General features: G+C 45.0%; 1 protein-coding gene across 3 annotated transcripts in view; it reads left to right on the plus strand.

Moving 5' to 3' along the window:
• Positions 1-856: 856 nt before the first annotated feature.
• The window catches only part of slc12a4 (solute carrier family 12 member 4), a 43,033-nt gene continuing 21,449 nt past the window's right edge, over positions 857-22,440 (plus strand). Inside the window, exons 1-3 of one of the 3 annotated variants that reach the window (XM_063189015.1) lie at positions 857-1,113; positions 19,877-19,974; positions 21,595-21,714. In XM_063189015.1, the coding sequence (XP_063045085.1) occupies positions 978-1,113; positions 19,877-19,974; positions 21,595-21,714 (354 nt within the window). In that variant the 5' untranslated portion in view covers positions 857-977. Of the gene's footprint in view, positions 1,114-16,328; positions 18,178-19,876; positions 19,975-21,594; positions 21,715-22,440 lie in introns of those variants that run through there. The other 2 variants (XM_063189017.1, XM_063189016.1) reach the window with 2 other exon arrangements.

Here is a 22,440-nt window from a genome sequence, read left to right on the forward strand (position 1 = left end):
GGCTTAGGGGGTACGCGAGTCAAAAAAGGTTGGGAAACACTGCTGTAAGTAATGCACTATGACTTGGTCGTTGCCATTCTGCTTTGTCTTAGCAGGTTAAATGATGTGTCCCTATTCTATTTCAATTGGTAGCTGAGGTTCTTATGTAGAAATAACTAGCTTACACTCACTAAGACAACTCTGAACACAACCTCTGCGCTACATTTACCGACTAGAGGGATACAGTTGTCTTGTTTGGTTTCCTGGCAGAGCATGACAACACCAACATCAGCATTAATCCCTCTGGGCCTGCCACCACTTGAAACAAAGTTTATAAGTAAAAAAAAAAAGCTGCTTTTGGAACCTGACTCAAGCCTGCCCATACGGTATCTGTCTGTGGCTTTGGGGGCATATTTGCACTACTCGAAATAGCCCGAGTCTTCCCCACACAGACAGAAAAAAGTTTCAGATAAGAGATTAAAACGGGTGTTTGCTTCAAGAAAAGACACAACAGAGACAACAGAGATTAGAAGGGTATAGGGGGGTAAGACATCCACTTCAGGACAGACAAGTGAAAGTTAAAAGGGTGATGCCTGTTGACAGGTCTTAAAGAATAGAGAACCCAGCTGAGAGACAGAGCACACCAGCACAGAGACCAGGCAGGCCTTATATTCTATACCCCTCTCCCCTCATTGTTCTCCTGGACCCTGGGACTTGCCCGTGATTCATCTGAGGTGTCCTCACAAGAAAAACACTGAGCCGTGACAGCAGCGTCAAAGCAGCCCCTTTTCACCCCGGGCCCAGGGGGCCGGCCTAGTGGGCGGGCACTATGCTAATTCGTCAGCAGAGGAAGTGAGCGCAGTGCAGTGGAATGTATTGAGATTAGTGGGAGCTGAACGGGCCCGAGTGAGTAGAGAGTAGAGGGAGACGCTCGCTGCTGTCTGAGCGGCATTTTGAGTGAGGGGGGAACTTTTTTTTTTTAAAGCGCCGGTGAAAACATGCCCCATTTCACTGTGGTTCCCGTGGAAGACAACGCTCCCTACGCCTATGACAGTCTGGAAGGAATAAACTGGGTGGATTACAATGATACGGGGCAAGGATACCCTGGGCATGGGGACACTGTCAGCTCAGATGGTAAGTCTGATGATAAGACTCAACTTCTTCTTCTTCTTCTTCATCTTCTTCTTAGCTGTCTTTTGTTACATTTATGGACATGCCAAAGAAATGAATGACGCCAAAAAGAAAAAGTGTGTTTCTGCAGTTTGCTCCTTTGCTCTGTCAAGTTTGGTAACAATCTGCAACTCTGATCAAAGCCAAGCTGGGTGTTCCACCCTACAGCGGTATGGTAACCATGGCAATTCTCCAACCACTAGTTGTGGCCTCTGTAGTGACAATTCATTTTTTCCCCCGCTGTGCCCCTGGGAAGACATGTCAGCCATTACTTTTGTGTGCTTTTGGGATTTATGAGAGCTCAGCTGAGGATTTTTGAGACTAGCAACAGATACAAAAACATTCTTGCAGACCCACTTCCAAGGCCTGACATAGACTGCAGTGGTGGTGGTTGACAAAGCGGGAAAAAAACACAGGGCAGAGGTGTGGAGTGGGTGAGAGAAAGAGACAGAGAGTGATGGAGACAGCAGTGTGTTACTGGCCTGGCGTGTATGTATGAAAGGGGGTTGTGGGGTGGTTGTGTTGTTTCTGTGTATTATTAAGACAGGCCTTGAGTGTTCCCACAACACAAAAGATGTGCTTCTATGGGCAGGGCCACCCCGCCCCCCCCCACCCCATCCCCAGGGAGCAGCTGGTACGGTGCGCTTTCTCTCTTTCTCTGGCGTCCCATATCCCCCCAGGAGCCAATAAAAGAGCCACTCCTAAGCCTGAATGGAGGAGCGCGAGAACAAGAGCGGCAAAGAAAAGTGGCAGAACCGAGATTAAGCGTGAGGAGAGGAGAGGAGAGGAAAGGAGAGGAAAAGGAGAGGACAGACAGATAATACATCTCATTCTAGGAGAGGAGAGGAGAGAAAAAGGAGAGGACAGACAGATAATGCATCTCATTCTAGGAGAGGAGAGTAGAGAAAAAGGAGAGGACAGACAGATAATGCATCTCATTCTAGGAGAGGAGAGGAGAGGAGAGGAGAGGAGAGGAGAGGAGAGGAGAGGAGAGGAGAGGATAGCGGCAGGCAAGGAGACGTGGAGTGAGCAGAGAGTTTGAAGTCTTGCTTCTGACTTGAGCATGACGACACACTTTCCCAAAAAACAGAGCCCCCACTTTTAGAAACCACACAGTTGCCCTGCCCTGCTTTATTATTGTGCATGTGGACCTTCCTTCCACCCTGCCTCCACACAGAGACTGCACACATTAGCTCAGTAGTTTGCAAACTTGTCAAAGAAGAGAGTGTGACATGCAGCGACCTACATAGACCGTTAGGCAGCCAGCAAGGCATTGATGCTGGGTGGAAGGACAGGTTTTTTGTACAAACATTTGCCAATTTAGTCCTATATGTGAAGAAGGTGTTTTTTTAAACATGGACTCTTTACATTCCCAGCCAGAGCTATACCATAGGTACATTGAAGCATATAGGGAAGGGCATGTTGCAAGCTGGAACTGCTAATCCATGTCCTCATTCACACTGTTTGTAGTACTGTACTCTTTACTCTTTATCTTCCTGGTCCACCACTCTGAACATCCGGCCTCTCTCGCTTTGCCTTGTGACTTTACATTACAATACATTACATAACAGAAGCATAATAACGCTTTTATCCGAACTGATTTACCAAAGAGGGTATACAGAACTCTGGAGGAACAAAGAAAGCATAACAATGTTTGTGCGGGAAAGTTGGCAAGTTAAGTTATAAAGGGAAGCAAGCCCCAAGGTCTCTTTGACTATGTGGTGGACACTATACTCTCCATACAGAATGGTTGGATTCATGAAAGAGGAAACCTGGATCATACACACACAAAAATATTTGTTGACTCAACTTAACTCAATTAAGTCATCTTGTCATTTGACTGAATTGAGTCAGGTTAAAGTTTGTTAGTGGAAATTTGAATAACTATTTTGAGTTTTTCACTGGCTTAAGTTGGTGTATGGTAACTCTTGGTAATTACTGAAATTTGCATTAGTTACTTTTCGGGCCTTCCACCCTCTGTTTCCGAATCCTGCTACGCCAGCAAAATCCATCACCTTATTAACCTCCTCCCATCAGGTAAAATAGACAGAAGCTTTGCAACATCCACATCCAGCTTTAGGAACAGCACATACCCACTGACTATCAGACATTGTAACCTGCTATAACTTTCCACTCACTATGCACTTAACCTTTAATGCATTTTAACACTCAGGGTTATCTGTAATTTAACCCTTTCCATCTATTGTTATGTCTACCCATTTTTTATATTTACTGTTATTTGATGTTGGGGATATGCCATGAAAAATTCCTATCGACTATGTCGACTTGGCAATAAACTTCTTTAACCTTGAACTTTATTACTTGATTGATAATGAGTTTACTCAATGTCGCAACAATACTTCTGCAACACGTCAAGAGAGAGAGAGACTTTATTCTGCAACACGTCAACAAATCCTTTTTTTATAGTGCAGCATGTGACCTGAAATGCTCCCTTATCCACTGTTGCCTGCATTTGCTGTGTGTATTCTGCCTGTCTAGAAGCTAGTCTGGCAATGATATCAGCACTAGAGCTCATCTTCAAGCTCTTCTGTCTGCTATCCTAATTTAGTGGGTCAGGAAACAGCTGAGAGCAATGGAAGATGAGTCAACACTGTGGTGAGAGAGAGAAAGAATGGAATGGAAGGAGAGAGAGATGGAGAAACAGAGACAAGACAGGGAACTGTGGGAGAAATCTGTAGGATAAAGCAAGACGCTGACAAAGTAAAAGACAAAAGTAACACAAGTGAGTAGTGAGTGACCTTGTTTGAGCCCCCCTTTCCTTTCCTTTGGGGCTCCAAATCGCTGGTGGGAGAGTGGGAGGCCCTCTAGGCAGAGGATGAGGGCTGACTCTGGGCAGAGACGATATGGAGAGAGGGCTGGACCTGTGGAGCTGGGCCTCCAGAGAGAAGAGACGAGCTGGGGAATGGAGAGGAGGAGAGGGGAGGAGGAGGACAGGCTGAGCAGAGTTAGTGAAGACGGCCAGCCCACAGAGCTAACTTTGTTCCAGCCGCTGAACCCTGCTCCGTTTAGCCACCGGACTGCACACTGTGACCATTGTGCCCAGGAGCAGATCTCCAGGCCTGTTGAGGTAGAGAGAGAGAGAGTAGGAGAGAGAGAGCGAAGGAGAGAGAGAAATGGGAGGCACGGAAAAGTGAAAGCTGAAGTGGCCCACCCTTCTAATTCACCACGAATGTCGTGGCAACAAAGCAGCTTCTCTGTGCTGCGAGTGTGACACCCTCCCTCAGTCTTCAGCATTATTGGAATGACGCAAGCGGCAAAACAACATTTTCACATCCCAAGAGAGAGTCTGCTAAGGCTGGGCTGCTCAACCGAGTCTCCACTTCTCATCTCCACCCTCCGTGGCCTTGAATGGCTGCTGCTCAGCTATTCCTGGTTCTTCACTACACAGCTCAGTCAAAACCGTCTGAGTTTAAACAGTGGAAAATAAACACGTGGAGGAGGTTCAGGAGCAGGATCCAACAGGCACAGGCAGGACTCCAAAGATAGCTGGGGCTGCGTCTGATCTGGAGTGGAGGGATGGCCAGGGCTGGACTGGGCATCTGGCAGAGCGGGTATTTCCCGGTGGGCCCTGCACCCTCATGGGCCCCTACTTTCAGAAATGGTTTTTAAAAAAAGTTTTACATTTCTGAAAATAGGGGCACACAAGGGTGCGGGGCCCACCGGTGAGTCAGTTCTGCATCGCTGATTATGAGTGGGGAGCCTTTAAGCCAAAAGTGCCCGGTCCCTATTTCTCCCCCGGACCAGACCTGGGGATGGCCCACTGACAGCTGGTCCATCGCTGTAAACGCCATAGTCATCATGAGGTGAAAGAGGGTTGGGGGATGTGTGGGACTACTGTATGTCTGCTCTGCTCTGGACACTTCAGTTTGTTCCCAGGCTGGTGTGATTCAGTAGTTTCTGTCAAAGGTGGCGTAAAACGAAGAAAAGGGATGTTCATCAAATGTGCAGCTTCAAGTCTTCTCAGCTTTACTGACTCCACAGGATAGTGAATAGCACGTAGATGTCTCAGTGTAGATGTGCGCTGCGTCATAAAATGACACACAGCAGTGCTAACAGACTCCATTTTGTTCTTCTACGTCTGTCATAATAGGCAACAAATAATCAAACACATTCTCTCTCAGGCACACACACAAACACATGGAGAGAGAGAGAGAGAGAGAGAGAGAGAGAGAGAGAGAGAGAGAGAGAAGTAGAGAGAGAGAGAGAGCAGCTGGGAGACAGTAATATGTTAACTACCCAGACGGAGGAGTTATCTGAAACATATGAAAACAATTCTGTTCTATTTTTTGACCGGAGGGGCTGGCCTGCCCTGCCGTCCTGTGCGGTGCGGTGCTGTGCTGCGCTGTGTGAGGGAGAATAGCTGAGTTCCTGACATGACATCCTTTCTGTATACCAGCTACAGTACAATGTGCCTCCCGAAGGGCGCCATTGGGTTTGTCAGCAAAAACTCACAGCAGTTGTTGGTGACCAACCAGTCTGCCAGCCAAACTGAACTTGCCTGGACTGGTTTCGCGAACTGGCGCCGGACAGATGGGCCGGCATGAAAGAGTTCTTTCAGCGCCTCGCTGCCCCTCTAGACAGCATCAGTGTAACTGAACCGTTTCACTTCGACGGCACAGTCTGTCGTTTAGTGCCAACGCGTCCAAATAAACTCAAAAGAACAGCTTTTCTGGATGCCCAATTCTGGTTCTCTCGGGCTCAAGCAGGGGCGGAGCTATAGGGAGGGCAAGCAGGGCACTTGCTCCTGGGCCCCGGGCCCTCCCATATTGGTGGTGGGGGCCCTATTGTGAGCTTGGCAAGCTGTATAGGGGGCCCTATAAGTGTCTTGCCCTGGGGCCCTAAGTGCAATGGTTCCACCACTGGGCTTAAGAGAGGACTGTAGTACAGTACACAAAGGCAAGCTCTCCCAGTCAGCCTCAGCTCCCTCCCTCTTCAGACCCCCTTATTCATTCCACATCGTTAGCACACATCAAAGTCCTTAACACAGGGGCCAGATGCAGGCATTTTAGCCTTCCCAACTCTTCATTCCACTCTACACTCGCTCTCCCTGCTCTACTTTTATGACAGCCCCTAACAACAAAGCACGATCGCAGGCAGCTGGTACAAAAATATGTGCTTGCTTGTTTGTTCATTGTTCAGGGAATTTGATGTCAGCAGCAAATTTTTTTTACTGATGTAATGATTTCATACGCATTCCTGAGCAAAAAAATGTCACAAAAATAAACTCAAAACAAACTGGCAAACACAGTCTCACCAACTCACAGCTGAAGCTGTAGTCAAAGCTCCGCTTGGATTTCTAAGGCCATCACCAACATGTAATGGCATATCATTTGCATTTGTACATGAGCTGTGATTATAGTCGGATGTGACCACAGGCCAGGGTTGTAGTGCCTAGAAATGTAACAAAGAGCTAGGGTTGCACGATATCAGAAAAAAATCGATACTCGATAACAGCATGCAATACCTCAATAACGATATTTAAACGATATGTAATATAGCCTATATTCACCTGGAAGGCACGTAATCAAATTTCAGTAAAGCAAAACCATGCAATATTCTTCCCCTGAAATGTTTGAATTCCAGTACTTATACCTTGTAGCCCCAAAATGCACGCTGTACCTTGATTGAAATGTTAACAACCATGGTACTACTACACTACTATGACTTGACAGAAGGCCTTAAGTAATGCACTATGACTTGGTCTTTGCCATTCTGGTAACAGCAAATTTATAACGCCGTGTCTTAACGGGTTATCAGCAACATGACAGACTGTGATGTATTGTGCCTCCCTATGTACTGTATACGGTTACATAAAGGAATGTGAATACACTAAGAAAAGTAGTTTAAGCATGTCTTCACGTGTTGTTGTCAAATACAACAACCCTGTTCTAAAAATACCAAGCCTGTGATGTAGTAGGTAGCAGAAAATATGGCACATACGGCATGAACAGCACTCTGGAATGTGAGGAGATGCACTATGTCCCACCTGTGATGGGACCTGCAGGGCCTTTGCCGTCAAATGCCTTCTACTGAGACCCTTTGACATACAGTGGGAACTTATGGAAATAATGCCAGCTAATATGGTTAGACCAGTGTTTCTCAAAGTGGGGCGGAAGCCCCCCTAGGGGGGCGCGAAGGTATTGGAGGGGGGGCGCGTGAAGTCAGAAGGTTTTTCTTTTTTAATACTTTTCTGCTTTGTCATTAAGTCAACACATTCACTTTACAATCACAATATATTCATTAATTTATTGATTGAACTGTATTAACATCATAGGCCATATACGTGTATTAGGCTCTAATAAACTTTACGAAGGCCTATTTATTTGTATTTTCATAACCATTTTGCTCGAGGGGGGCGCAAACAGACACCCTTCCTCTGAAGCGGGGAATGGCACGAAAAGTTTGAGAAACACTGGGATAGACCCATCAGAGATCATGTGTCTTAAAAAAGGGCACTGAAGCAGAGGCCTTGAATGAAATTGTCTTCGACACAACTCCTTGGGACCAAGGACCAAAGCAGGACTAATCTGTATGACTTTTGTCTTAATGAAGCCCTTAAATGTTAATCAAATGAGAGCTTTCTCCGGTAAGCTTTGTGTGGCTAATGGACTGGCAAATGATTGTAGGTGGCTAATCGGATTTGGAGAATGTTTCACACAGCACAGGCCGGACGGCCTCCTGGCGTTCCCAGTTACAGTGTACCTGTTATGGTGACCATGTTATGAATATCAGGCCCACAGACGTGGAGGGGGACAATGTATGGGTATGGGGGTACTGTATGTGTATTGTCTATCTAGACTGTCTATGTCTATACCTAAAGTATGTCTATGTCTGCATGGGAAAGTAAGAAACGTAATTTCAATTCTTTGTATGACCAGTGCTTGTAAAGAAATTGACAATAAAGCCGGCTTGACTTGACTTGACAAACAGGTCAATTGTCCCAGGCCAAAGGAGAGGAGGGGCCCAGAATGGGTCATCATTGCATTATACCATATTCATTGAGAGGGGGGCCCTTTTCGGATGATTTTGTCCCGGACCAGGTCAAAGCAGCGGCCCTGATGAACGTGGTCATTCAGTGCCAAAATGAAACAAATACACACGTATAAACACACACTTTTCTATGGTCTCACTTTCATGTCAATGTGCGTGAATGATTCAGGGTTGTGAGTTGGATGTGGCGGCACAAATGGTGTCCGAAGTGAGATTGTAAAGACTGCATGTGAACCCACTGTGTGACGCTAGGGAGCAGGCAAAAAGGTGTTCCATTCTGTCAGCTCAACCGTCATCAGGTCGTCGCGCTGAATCAAATGGAATGGAACGGTTATGAATAGTGGATTTGAATAGCGATTTGAATAACACACGCTCCTCATTTGCATGATATTAAACTTGGTTTAATAATTTAGCTCCTGTTTGCTTGCTTTCGCCTTGCCTCATAGGAATGAATGGCGAAGTTCGCTTTGCTTGGCCAAATTCGCGTCCATGTGTTCTTACCGTAAGCCCTGTGAGGGATCCCTTGGGTGGGCTGACCCAGAGGAGCATCTTGCCACCAGAACAGGCAACTGCTCGGGGCATCCAAGCCTATAGCTATTGAGGAATAAGAGCTAAGACTTTAAACTACAGTGGTGGTGATTTTTTTGCGAATATTCATTCTTTTGAATTTTCGCTTTAGGCCCTGAATTTAAGCTAGAATTGCCTCTGGGCTGACCTCAGTGAAAGGGACTCCAGTGGCTCAAGTAGTAGGACACTGCACTGCTACGCTGGCGACCCGGGTTCGATTCCGGGCCGGGTCCTCTGCAGACCTTCCCCCGTCTGTTTCTCTCCGCACTTCCTGTCTGTCTTACTGTCCTGTCACAATTAAAGTCCCCAAAAGCCCCTCAAAAATAAATATCTTAAAAATATATATTTTAAAAAAGAAAAAGACTCTGGTGAAGAGTGAAGCCTGAGGGTGAAGCCTGAGAAAGGTTGATGCCTGAGAATGTAAGGCACCCTGGATGGGGAAAAGAATGTCAGAACATGCAACACGGTGGGGGGCCTGAGTCTGTGAAGTGCATCGTTGTGCACAGCAAGTGAAGCAAGCAACCATCAACAATGCCTCTTTTCCACTGCCGGTTCTCTGGTAGGCCTAAAGCTGGACAAAGTGTGACTCGTCTGCCACTTTTTGCTTTTTGGATAGGCATGACACAGCTTAATTGTTAAGCAATAAGTGGTGGCCAGTCACACTGTGTCGAGCTGTAGGCCTACCATAAAACCGCCAGTGGAAAAGAGGCATAAGTGTGACATACAAGTGTGTGTGTGTGCGTGTGTGCGTGTGTGCGTGCATTCTTGTGTCGAGAGAAAGCTCTGAGATTGACATAGAACCTGTCTCTTTGCCATCGCTATCAGCCAAAGGGCCTGTTTGGTACCCCAGAGGCCCAGGTACAAAGGCACAGTAACTTCTCATCTTCTCATCCCATCTCTACCCTGTAAACTTTGCAGTGCTATTGTAACTGAGGTGATCTGCGCTACCTAGTAAACACTTGCCTACGCTCTCCACCCAGTAAAAGCTCCTGTTGGGGTATGGGAGGCACCGCATAATAGCGCTGAGCTACAGGTGCAGACCATAGCTCAGTGTTACTGATACTGTATGAGGCTTCGGGAGGGAGGTTTACTAATATTCTATTTTTTAAAATGTATTTTTTATGGGCCTTTTTGTCTTTTGGAATAGGACAGTGAAGAGCGACAGAAAGCAAATGTGGAGAGAGAGATGGGGTAGGGATGGCAAAAGACCCAGGCCGGAATCGATCCCTGGGTGCAACCCTTGGGCATGCAAGCCCAAATGTGGGGGGCTCAGCACGCTGCACGCTCTCTAGTGTTGAATTAACATGGCATGTTTCTTTAGTGTGTAATATTTACCTCCACTAAGGAGGTTATATTTTCGGTCGCATTGGTTTGTTTCTTTGTTTGTCTGTCTGCTTGTCTCTCAGCAGCAGGGGCGCAACTACAGTATATGCGACGTATGCGGGGGGGGCACCAAAATAGTTCTTGCATACCCCCCCAGAAATGTATAGTTGCGCCCCTGGTCAGCAGGATAACTCAAAAAGTTATGAATGGATTTTGATGAAATTTGTGGAGTTATTGGAAGTGACAAGAGGAACCAGATTAAATTTTGGTGTTGTTCCGGATCCAGATTCTTTTTTTTTTAAAGATTCTTCACCCTTGCGGGATAACTAAGGCAAATTTTGACATTCCAGTTTTTAACTCCACAAAGCAAGAAACTTTGCTGTGTAATATTTTTTGTATACTACCAACGTACCAAGTAGCTGGCGCAGCAAATAAATAGGCCCCATCCTGTCTCCTGCTGCAGAACATGCCAGTTTCCTACCCAACCATTGTTCCCTAACTAAGAGCAGAAACCGCAAGTCTATCTGGAATAAAAAACATGTTGATGTCACATCCTGTCATGCAGACCAATAAATGACAGGGGGTGCATTCCAAAATGCACACTCCTGTCCTCCACTTGTGCACTTGAGCGTGTGGCCTCGCCCCGCCTCCTCACCCCTTCTACGTGAAGAAAACAATACAATTTCCCAGCTGTCAGCCTAGCCACAACAACTTTTGGGGCTGTTTTTCATTCACCATCCCAATTGCAAATTTGAAAATGACATTAGAATCGTGATTTTGCAAGATATTGAATTAAGTTTCTGTCGTCAGTGACATCATCATGAGGTCATTCGCAGATTGGAATCCACATATGCTCTTCGCAGGGAACATTTTGTTGAGTGTGCATCAACAGAGCAACTGATTGTGTAGCTAGCCTCATGATGCACACTGTTCAGCCAGTGGAACGTTTCACTATTGGTTGAAAGAACTTTGCTATCGGCTCTAACGCTAGGGTACTTACTGGGCTGCTATGCCAGCGACCTAGGTTCAATTCCAGCACGAGTAATTTGCCAACCCCTCCCCATCTCTCTCTGCCATTCACTTCCTATCTACCTCTCCTACTGTCCTGGCATCAATGAAGTCAAAACGACCAAAAAAGTCTTTAAAAAAAACGTTGCTACCTTAAATTACAGTAGGCCCCTACTATGGCACAGAGTCCTTAGTAATGCATTACAACTAGGCCATTGGCATTCTGGTAACAGCAAACTTAATATAATATAAGCGACCATGTCTTATGTAATGCAATAACCAGTCAGGTCGTCAGACTAGACATTCAGAACATCATAATACAGTTACTTATTCACCAGTAACTAAAGGCATATGGAGACACATGTGTGGAGAGCACAGACTAACAAGCTAACAACCGAACCAAACATCACGGACAAACTACTAAGAAAAGTGTGGTGTAACATGTAAGCTTATCGAGAAAGTATTCCATGCATATTATATTGTCAGATGTGTGGCAAATAAAATTGTATTCTTTCAAGAAACCTACATGTAGTCATAGGTCAACATACTAACTGCTTCTTCTTCTTCTACCTCTTTTGAAGCACAAAATGACACTCACCCACAGAAAACTCCCCCTCCCCCCCATGATCAACCCCTTTACCTGTCCTCTGCCAGTGTTAAGAGGACACTGGCCACCATCAACCCACGCAAAGCAGCTGGCCCAGACAACATACCAGGCCGAGTGTTGAAGGATTGTGCAGAAGAGCTGAAGGATGTCTTCACAGACATCTTTAACATCTCTCTGGAGCAAGCAGTCATCCCATCACTTTTCAAAGCTGCTACCATCATACCTGTGCCGAAGAAATCATCACCATCATGCTTCAATGACTACCGTCCTGTAGCACTGACGCCCATAATCATGAAGTGCTTCGAACGGCTAGTCCTGTCACACATCAAAGCCACCCTACCCCCCACCCTAGACCCCTACCAGTTCGCATACCGAGCCAAGCGATCCACGGAGGATGCAATTTGCTCTGCCCTCCATCCAGCCCTCACCCACTTGGACAATAAAGACTCATATGTGAGAATGCTGTTCATTGACTTCAGTTCAGCATTCAATACCATAATACCACAACAACTCATCAGAAAACTGGACAAACTAGGTTTCAGCACCTCCCTCTGCAACTGGCTGCTGGACTTCCTGATGCAAAGACCACAAGCAGTACGGGTAGGGAACAACACCTCAAGCACCCTGACCCTGAGCACGGGGGCTCCGCAAGGTTGTGTTCTCAGCCCCCTGTTGCTGTGGAGAGAGTGAGCAGCACCAAGTTCCTTGGAGTGCACATCAGCGACGACCTCTCTTGGACCACCAACACTACATCACTGGCGAAGAAGGCCCATCAGCGTCTCTACTTCCTGCGCAAACTAAAGAAGGCAAGTGCTACACCCTCCATCATGACAACATTCTACAGAGGAACCATAGAGAGCGTCGTGTCCAACTGCATCACAGTGTGGGGAGGAAGCTGCACGGAGAAAAACAGGAAGACACTCCAGCGTGTTGTGAACACAGCGAAGAAGATCATTGGAGTACCACTCCCCTCCCTGCAGGACATTTACACCACACGCCTCACCCGGAAAGCACTGATGATCATCAAAGACACAAGCCACCCTGCACACAAACTGTTCAGCCTCCTGCCCTCTGGAAAGAGGTACAGGCGCCTCCGTTCCCGCACCACCAGGCTGGCGAGCAGCACAATGCACCAAGCTATCAAGATGCTGAACACTCAATCCACTCTCCCTCCACTGTCAGCCTCTAGCCAGCAAGGCCACTGACAACCCCCCCCCATCCCCCACTACCATATCTGCGACTGAACATTCCACCTGCACTACTATACTTGTGACTGAACTTTCAACCTGCACTAACTCAAAACATGCACACACACACACACACACACACACAAGCACACTGCACTTTCTGCACTAAACCCAAACATAAACACACTGACACACACTGACACACACACACACACAGACACACGAACACACACACAGACGCACACCGCACCTTCTACCTGCACTAAACACACACACACACACACACACACACACACACACACACACACACACACACACACACACACACACACACACACAAACACACACACACACACACACACACACTGCTGCTGGTGTACTTGACAGACCTTTTTAATATTTATTTTTCTTCAAAATGCTACTATTACCATGTCAGAACGCTATAAAGGACTTTTTAGGAAAAGCACAAAAGCACAACAATACCTCTTAATGTATGTCCTCTACAAGTCCTCTACAAGTCTTCTGTTGTCCAGTCTTGCACTTTAAATGTCTGTATGAGCACTGTCTATGTCCATACTGTCTTAAGTCCATGTATAAGTACTGTCTATGTCTATACTGTCTATGTCCTTACCTAGATTAGTCTATGTCTGTATGGGAAAGCAAGAAATGTAATTTCAAATTCTTTGTATGACCAGTGCATGTAAAGAAATTGACAATAAAACCTACTTGACTTGACTTGACTTGACTTCAAATATTCAGAAACCAACTTTGTTGTCATTCTTTGTGAGGCATTCTCTCTGAGAGTTGTTGTTGACTTGTTCAGGCTTGTCATCATAAAACCAGGAACATTTCTTTGAAAGTGCAGCTCAGCAGGACATGTGAGTGAACTTCATATTTCCGTAAAGGCCGTAATCTTTTTAATGAGATGTCCAGCATGAGGTCCAGAGGAAACAGTCTGGACATTTTTGATTTGAACCTTTATTTTCCTTCTCGGAAATACATTGAGGGTGGCCCTCTTTTTCGATGCAGCCGAGAATTTACAAGTATAAATGTATTAAATAATTAAGTTATCCAGGCAATAACGACATATAAGCTGCATTTAAAAGTATAAAAACACATTAAAAGAATATATGAATAAAAAAAAGAATAAAGAAAATAAAATAAATACTCGGACATCACAAATATCACAACACAAACATAGACAGAAAGAGTGTATATAAACATAAAAGAAAATGTTATAGACATAAATAAGCATAGTCAGCACTAAAAAAAACAAGCTTTCAGCGATAGCAATTGCAAACTGGATTGGGAAGGTTGTAATTAAAATCTTAAATTGGTTAAAAGAAATCAAAGATTCCAAGTTAAAAGTGCGCTGAATTAAGTTCCATGACCTGGGGGCATCAAAACAAAAGGCTGATTTGCCCAGTTCAGTTCGTACACTTGGAACAGAAAGTAGGAGCTGACTGCTTGAACGTGTGTGATGCATACTTGAGTGCCAGTTTAGAAGTGAAGAAATGTAAGAAGGAAGTTTTCCTAGGATGGCTTTATAAATAAAAAGAATCCAATGTCTAAAAACGCCTCTCTGTAAGTGAAGGCCAACCTATTGTGTCATATAATATGCAGTGGTGAGTATTATAAGCAGAGCCTGTTGAAAACCTGATGGCCGAATGATATATGGAGTCAAGCATACTGAGTGAGGATATGGTTGCATTTTTGTAAATAATATCACCATAGTCCAGAACAGGTAAAATAACTGACTCAATGATCCTTTTCCTACAGGATAGGGGGAGAGAAGATTTGTGACGATAGAGAAACCCCATCTTTTGCCTTAACTGCTTAGCCAGGCAGTCAATATGGAAAGAGAAATTAAGGTTCTCATCAATCCAGATGCCCAGGTATTTATAAACAGGTACCTGCTCAATATCACAACCAGTTAATGTTGTGAGATGAAAAGCGCCCAACTTTATGCCCTTAGCCTTGGAGAATAGCATAAATTTCGTTTTATTAGGGTTCAAAACAAGTTTAAGGTTAAAAAGAGTTTTTTTGCAAAGTATTAAAGGCCTGTTGCAGGCTATCAATTGCTAGAGTGATAGTGTTTGCAGTACAGTAAAGGATTGTATCATCAGCATATAGATGGACACGAGAACTACTAAGAGAAGATACTATATCATTAATAAAGATGGTAAATAGGATAGGCCCTAGGACAGAGCCCTGGGGGACACCTTTCCTCAGGGGTAAGAAATCAGATTTTGCGACTCCAGCTTTAACACACTGAAACCTATTACTAAGATAGCTCTTGAACCAGTTACTTGCGTTGGAATCAAAACCAATGTCCATCAATTTATGTAAGAGTAAGGCATGATCCACAGTATCGAATGCTTTGGTCAAATCTACAAAAAGTGCAGCACAATGTTCCTTTCTATCTAAGGCAGATACTATGTCATTGAGAACCAAAGTTGCAGCAGTGATTGTACTGTGTTGTGCTCTAAAACCAGATTGATGGGTAGCTAAAATAGAGTGCCGTGAGAGAAAGGCTTTTAATTGGTTATTTGTTAGGGATTCTAAGATCTTTGACAGACAGGGGAAGTTTTGAAATAGGGCGATAATTGTTCAGATCATCTTTAGCTCCACTTTTATGTAAAGGCGATACATGAGCCATTTTCCATAGTTGGGGAAAAGTTGCAGAGGAGATAGAACGATTGAAGATATAAGTTATTTCTTCAGCAATATAAGGGGCAGACAACTTCAATAGAAATGGATCAAGGTTATCCTCACCAGTAGAACACCTTGAGTTCATGTTACTAAGTGCTCCAAGGACTTCAGAAGTCGTAAAAAGGTGATAAAGAGAAGTGGACAGCCAGAGTCTAGTGGAACAATATCATCACCATTAAAAGAACAGGGACTTCAGAAATAAAATTGCGGTTAGATTGCTCAGATAGGTGATCATCAAAATATTTGTCCAGCAACTGAGAAGTGCTTGTTAAAAGCTGAACAGATATCATTGGAGTCAACAAGTCTACAGTCTTCAGACATAACAGATGTGGGAGTGGGGGATGAGTTACCATTGAACGATTTAAATGCTTTCCAAAAGATTTTTGGATTTGAAGAAGAACTGGAAAGCATATCAATATTGTAGTTCGATTTAGCTTGTCTGACTGCAGCTGTGAATTTATTTCTAATTTGTCTGAAATAAGTCCAGTCAGAGGCTGCTTTTGTGCGCCTTGCCAGGGCCCATGCCTTATTTCTGACAATAAGCATGGTGGATAGTTCCGTAGTGAACCAAGGGTTTGTTCTGTCCTTTACTCTAAACTTTTTAAAGGGGGCATGAGTGTTTGCAATGGCGTTAAAATTGGATATGAAACAATCCAGCGCTAAGTCAACGTTAGGCATGTCAGTGGTGCTATGAATATTGCTAGTATACAGATAATTTATAAAGGCTTGTTCACTAAAGTGTCTCAAAGACCTTTACATCTTTAATAAGACAAGCCAGCAGAGTGAAAAAAAATAAAATTGTCCCGCCAAAATACTTGCCATACATGCCAAAAAACATTTCCCTTATTGTCATTAGACAGGCCATAAACACTTTACTCTCTTTTTGAAATGAGGTAAAGAATAAGACACATAGATACAAAACAATACATTTAAAAAGAAATGGAAAGTACCAGCAATAAACAATAGAGGGCAGTAGAGGGTAAAAAGTTATTACCAATCCAGCATACTGACATCAACACTAGTAAACTTTTAAGTACCGCCTTGTTTTTTCCTGTGTATTTTGTCAGCTGAAACAGAACACCTGGCATCTATTCACCATGTCTTCTGCTCTGCTGCATATTTGGGGGAATTCCCGAACTCATTTAGACAAGTTGCCATAACATATATAGACAATAAATCTTGTTTGAACATAGCATTCTACTAGGCTTAGTTTTTGAGAGGACACTTCAGAGAAACAAAGTCATATTCAGAAATTGACAGAGGACTTATCACATGCATATCCTGCCGTCATACTCATTTTTGTTTGTGCCTCCTGTCATGTTTGGGAATCCCTCTCTAATATTTCGGGCCGTATTACCTAAATATGGCATGGAACCCCTAGGCTACAGGTTGTTGTGGGCCCCCACGGGAATGCAAATTTCATGACAAAATTTACATAGACAGTGTCATAATTAGGAGCTAGAGCTAGGAATTAAGGGCACCATGTCTACCAACTGCACTCAACAGAAAGATGAGTTCTTCAGTATTGAATTTTGTCACAATTCTGCAATTTTTCACTTTTGTCCAATCAGGAGGCTCCTGGCAGGTGGGGGGCCCTAGGCTGCAGCCATATCTAGCCTGTGAGTTAATCCGGCCCTGCTAATATTGGTTTACCATGATCGGGACATCATTCTGTCAAACCAATACATTATATTAAACACCATATATTATATTAAACAGCATAACTGGGAATAGTTATCAGAAGAAAGATAAAGTAGGCCTAGTTTAGCCTGGGAACTCCCACACTGCCTTTAGTTCAACGCAATCGTTCCGATCTGAAAGACGGTATGGAAGCTTTGCTCAGAAACGGACCAGATCATGGTCCCTGTCTCTGTCCAATCAGAGAGCGGGACGGGTGTGTCATAATGGCCAAGTATTCTGACTTTTACAGTGTCTCTGTCCAATCACGGAGCAGGGCAGGGTGTCGACTCATAATGGCCAAGTATTCGGCCCTCTACGGAATTTATCTCACTTGTGATTAGGTCGGTGACCAGGCAAGGCCTAGTTGTCAACAGCATATGGATACTCCACACAGATCAGCCCTTTTATGACATCACAATCATCTCAGTTCCTTTTGAACTCTACCAACCCAGGACTAGAGTCCTATGTGTGTATGTGTGTGTGTGGGTGGGTGTGAGCTGCTACTTGGGGTGGCATGTGAGTGGCCACGTGTGTGTGTGTATGTGTGTGTGTGTGTTTTTGCCCAGGCCTATGTGTGTTTGTTCAACCTCGCAGTGTGAAAGTTTATGTTGATGCATGTTTCACTGAACGATGGAGATTATTCACACATCACAGCCTCGCACTCACACTCTGCCTGTGTGTATCTGGCTCATGCTGTGCGCCTAAGGCAAGAGATCAGTATATCCATCCAGCCATCCACCCTCCCCCACAATCACCCCTGTCCTGACTGAGTTGGCTGAGAGTGTGTGTGGGTCTGCTGCACCATGCTCAGAATTAGAGATCTCTGGACCTCCAGTGGGAGTACAGAAAGCATGCCAGTCGACCGTGCCAGCAGCAATGGCAGCGTGGTGCTGGACAACAGTCACAGGCAGGGAGAGCAGGAGGAGAGCAAAGGTGAGTGTAGGGGGAGAGCTCACCTGATTGGGATGGAGCAGCACACACACACACATTGACATACACACACACACACTGACACACACACACACACACACACACACACACACACACACACACACACACACACACACACACACACACACACACACACACACACACACACACACACACACACACACACACACACACACACACACACACGTGAGGAGTACTTGACGTGTGATGTCTCTTGCTGTGTCCCACAATACCTGATGCTGAGTTGATGGAAGTTGCTGCTTGATTTGTTTGTGGATGTGAAACAAGGAAACAAAGGTCACCTCTGCTGCGGGATGCATGATATAGCATGCAAATTGTGTACGCATGTGAGTCTTTGAAGAATGCACTAGCGAAACAGTATTTTCTTGTAGTCTATGTGCTACTGTGTTCTGGCATGCATATTTTTTAGGGCCCGTGCACCGGAAATGCATAGAACCATATTGTTTATGATCTGTTTCTTCTTGTTATTTTTGGCGTCATAATCTAGTAGCCTATTTTAGATTACATATTGTCAACACATTTATTTCTGCCAGTAGGCCTATTTGAATTTTGTGTTTAGAAATAGCCTAGCCATGTACGATAATGTAGCAAAAACATGTGTAACCTATGACAGCAAAAAATGCGAGATGGACTTTGACCACACTTCAAGTGTTTGCATTGAAACTGTTGACCTTGATGAACGAGAGATATTGTGTAGATATTGTGAATGTAGTAGAAAGTGATGAAGGGCTAAACACTTAACTTATTTTTGTTGCTGTAGCTGGGGTGTGCTGTGTTCCCAGCTTAAGAGATATTCATTTGCTCATGTGGCTTTTCCTGCTGAAGCAAGGGGTTTCATGATAATGCTTCAATGGTCAATAAGAGTGTCCGAGCAAGAGTTGCGATTACAGATCTCTCAGAGTCAGTGACCTGGGACAAGAGGAGACGAGGAGCAACAGAGTGTGTGTCTTCAGAGATTCTCTCTCTCTCTCTCTCTCTCCCCCCCCCCCTCTCTCTCTCTCTCTCTTCAGATTAGTTCGAGGTGGTAGTGGGATGGACCCAAGTACACACAAGAATGGTCCAACTTGGAGTTCATTTTAGGATGCAGTTGTTTTGGCACAGATAATGAAGGAAGTTCTTAGCAGAAGACTGGAATACCATTGTGCAACCGAACACTTAGCCTTAAGCATTTCCTAGCATTCTAAATAGCTGAAGACCACACTGTGTACTACTCTTACATAAACAACCTGTTTACAAGGCGTTTTGTTGCTGTGCTCTGTTGTCATATCTGTGGTGGTCGCCATTGTGAAATTGTAATTACTAAGGAAAACACTGTCTTTATTTTTCATTTTAAAACATTCAGTGGAACAGCAGAATGTTAATTATTTTCAGAGGCCCACATTTTTGAGGGCAACACATTTCTCTTCAATGTTGCAACTGTGGTGTTTGTAAGGCTTCAACAGACTGTTCGACAGACTGTTTCTAAACATACTGCTCTCTTTCACTGGCTGCACGGAGCATAAAAAAACCCTACCCTACTATGCTCTGAAGGAATCCCAGGTCCTAAAAAGGACAAACGCCGCAAAGGCATGACGTGAGCAACTCTGAGCTGAATAATAAGCTGTCCCACAAACACACAGCCAAATCAATACCCTGTCTGTTCTTGTGTGCTCTATTTTAGGTCATGGGAATCACAAAGAGGACAGCCCTTTCCTCAGCAGCAGTGAATCCGCATCAAAGAAGAATGACTACTACGACAAGAACCTGGCCCTGTTTGAGGTGAGAGTCTTTCAAACTAGTTTGTCAGACTTCTGGGGAAAAAAAAGAATGACTTTGGGTGCGCGATAAAAGTTATCAACTTAAAGAAGAAAAATCCGCCCTCACAAGCTACGTCTCATTGTTTATGTATAGATTACCACCATGTCCACAAGCAGACGCGTTTCGGCTCTTAAGCCATCATCTGTGCAACCTGTGACCTCTCACCTCCCCTCTCCCCTGTGATAAGATGCACCCTTTCCTTTGTTCTGAGTACCACGCACTGATGATGGCGTTAAGAGCCGAAACGCGTCTGCTTGTGGACATGGTGGTGATCTATAAATAAATAATGAGACGTAGCTTGTGAGTGCAGATTTTTCTTCTTTACGTCTTTCACTCTACCCCAAGTGCCTTTCCTGGCAGACACCACTCTCTTACTGACTGTGATTACCGTAGCTGAATGTGATGCTGGTTGTTTATTTCACACATGTTGCAATAACAAGAGGAGCTGACAGGAGGACAGAGTGCAAAGGGGGTCAGTCAGTTGTCCCGGGCCGAGGTAGAGGGGGGCCCAGAATTGGGTCCTCATTACATTGTATGCATTGGGTGAGGGGTGAGGGGCCCTTTCCGATTACTTTGTCCCGGGCCCGGTCCAAAGCTGTCAGCGGGCGCTGGCTATAGATAATCTCATGACAAATCATATGTGTATGTAAAGGTTCTCAGGTTTGGTTTTAGCTACGTAAACGCAGCTTCAGTTGTAAACCTCCTAATGGAAGAGACATATAGGTTTACCCTTCAATCAAAACAAAGCCACGGGCCTCTTCTATTCCTAGAGTTACGACTTCCTCAACGAGGTAAGAGGCTAAGTGTAGGGGCGACTGGAAGTGCTTAAAATCCTATCCTTTTAAACTTGCCCTGATGTTGGAGTGAGGGTGAGGGACCCCCCACTGCACCACAAACAGAGCTACAACACAAAGTGAAGTGTGAGAGAGGAGAAATGGGGCACAGCCATCCCTGGTTTCTGGAATAACCCCCTAGTGGGCAATCATGGGTAAGCGGTTAGGGCGTCAGACCGGTTGAACTCCCGACCTGCCAGGTTGGTGGGGGGAGTAATTAACCAGTGCTCTCCCACATCCTCCTCCATGACTGAAGTACCCTGCGCAGTGCTAACCTGGCTCTCACGCAGATGGATTGTCATCCACGAAGTGTAACGAAGATGCACGAAGCACTAGGGGTCTCGCGAGAGCCAGGCTATCGCAGTGCTCCCTTGGGGTGCCGTTTGGGGCTGCCCCATTGCACCGGTCAGGCGTAAATGCAATTGCGTTGTGTACAATGAACACTTTACTGTAGAGTGCTGTGTCACAATGACAATGGGAGTTCCCTAGCCCTGCCGCGGCCAAACGGTAGGGCACTCGTCTACCATGCGGCTGACCCGGGTTCGATTCCCGGCCCGGGTCCTTTGCCGGACCTTCCACATCTCTCTCTCCCCACTTGCTTCCTGTCACCACCTTCACTGTCCTAAAGTCAAAAAGAGCACAAAAAAAGAGAAGAAGGTAGTTCCCCGGGTGTGCTTTCACTAGTGCACACATGCTTAACCTGCTGTGTTTTGGTGTCTTGTATCCGCTGTGGTGGTTGTCTCTGCAGGAGGAGCTGGACATCAGGCCCAAGGTGTCCACCCTGCTCGGGCGCCTGGTCAGCTACACCAACGTCAGCCAGGGGGCCAAGGAGCACGAGGAGGCAGAGGAACGGAGGAACGTCCCAAAGGTACAGAATAAACAACACCACTCACACACCAGAGGCCTAGGGCCTACTGTATACTACAAAACTGGTTCAGGGGTCCGTTTCTCGAAAGCGTCTTTGCTATCGTCATTAGCAAAGTCCTTAGTACGAACGACTCAACTCTCTCTCGACAGCGACGCTCACCACTAAGTCCAAGGGAATGGTAAGACGTCTTAAGACGGTTAGCAACGACAAGAATCGAGAAACGAACCCCAGGATAGTTAAGAGGTAAATAATCCAATAGAAGACCTCATTTTCTGAGGAAAAAACTGTTGTATTAGATGAATTACCCCCCTATACTACAACTCAGGCACATCACACAACAGAGCCTTATTGCAACCACATTCATTTCCATAGATTATAGAGGCCAAAGTTATCAACAGAACAGTTTTTTTTGTGAATATTGGAAGTTCATAACACCACCAGAGATTCAACATCACCACTGTCTTACAACAGATGCTTACTGCATCACATACAGTAGGCCTACAGTTTCACTCCCAAAGGCTATAAAAGCGATAAGCAGAGTTGAGAGTGCATTTGTGGTATAATGCACTTAAAGGGACACTGTGCAGAAAATGGTCAAAAAAGGTACTGCTACTATACTGCTAATTGAAACTGGGCTGCCAACTGCCAAATTTGATCTTTCCTTGAAAGTTTACTAATTAATAAACTCATATTTTCCAGTATGGCCCCAGTACAGTCCTTTTTGCA

The sequence above is a fragment of the Engraulis encrasicolus genome, chromosome 22 (assembly GCF_034702125.1).
Source record: "Engraulis encrasicolus isolate BLACKSEA-1 chromosome 22, IST_EnEncr_1.0, whole genome shotgun sequence".
Lineage (NCBI taxonomy): Eukaryota > Metazoa > Chordata > Actinopteri > Clupeiformes > Engraulidae > Engraulis > Engraulis encrasicolus.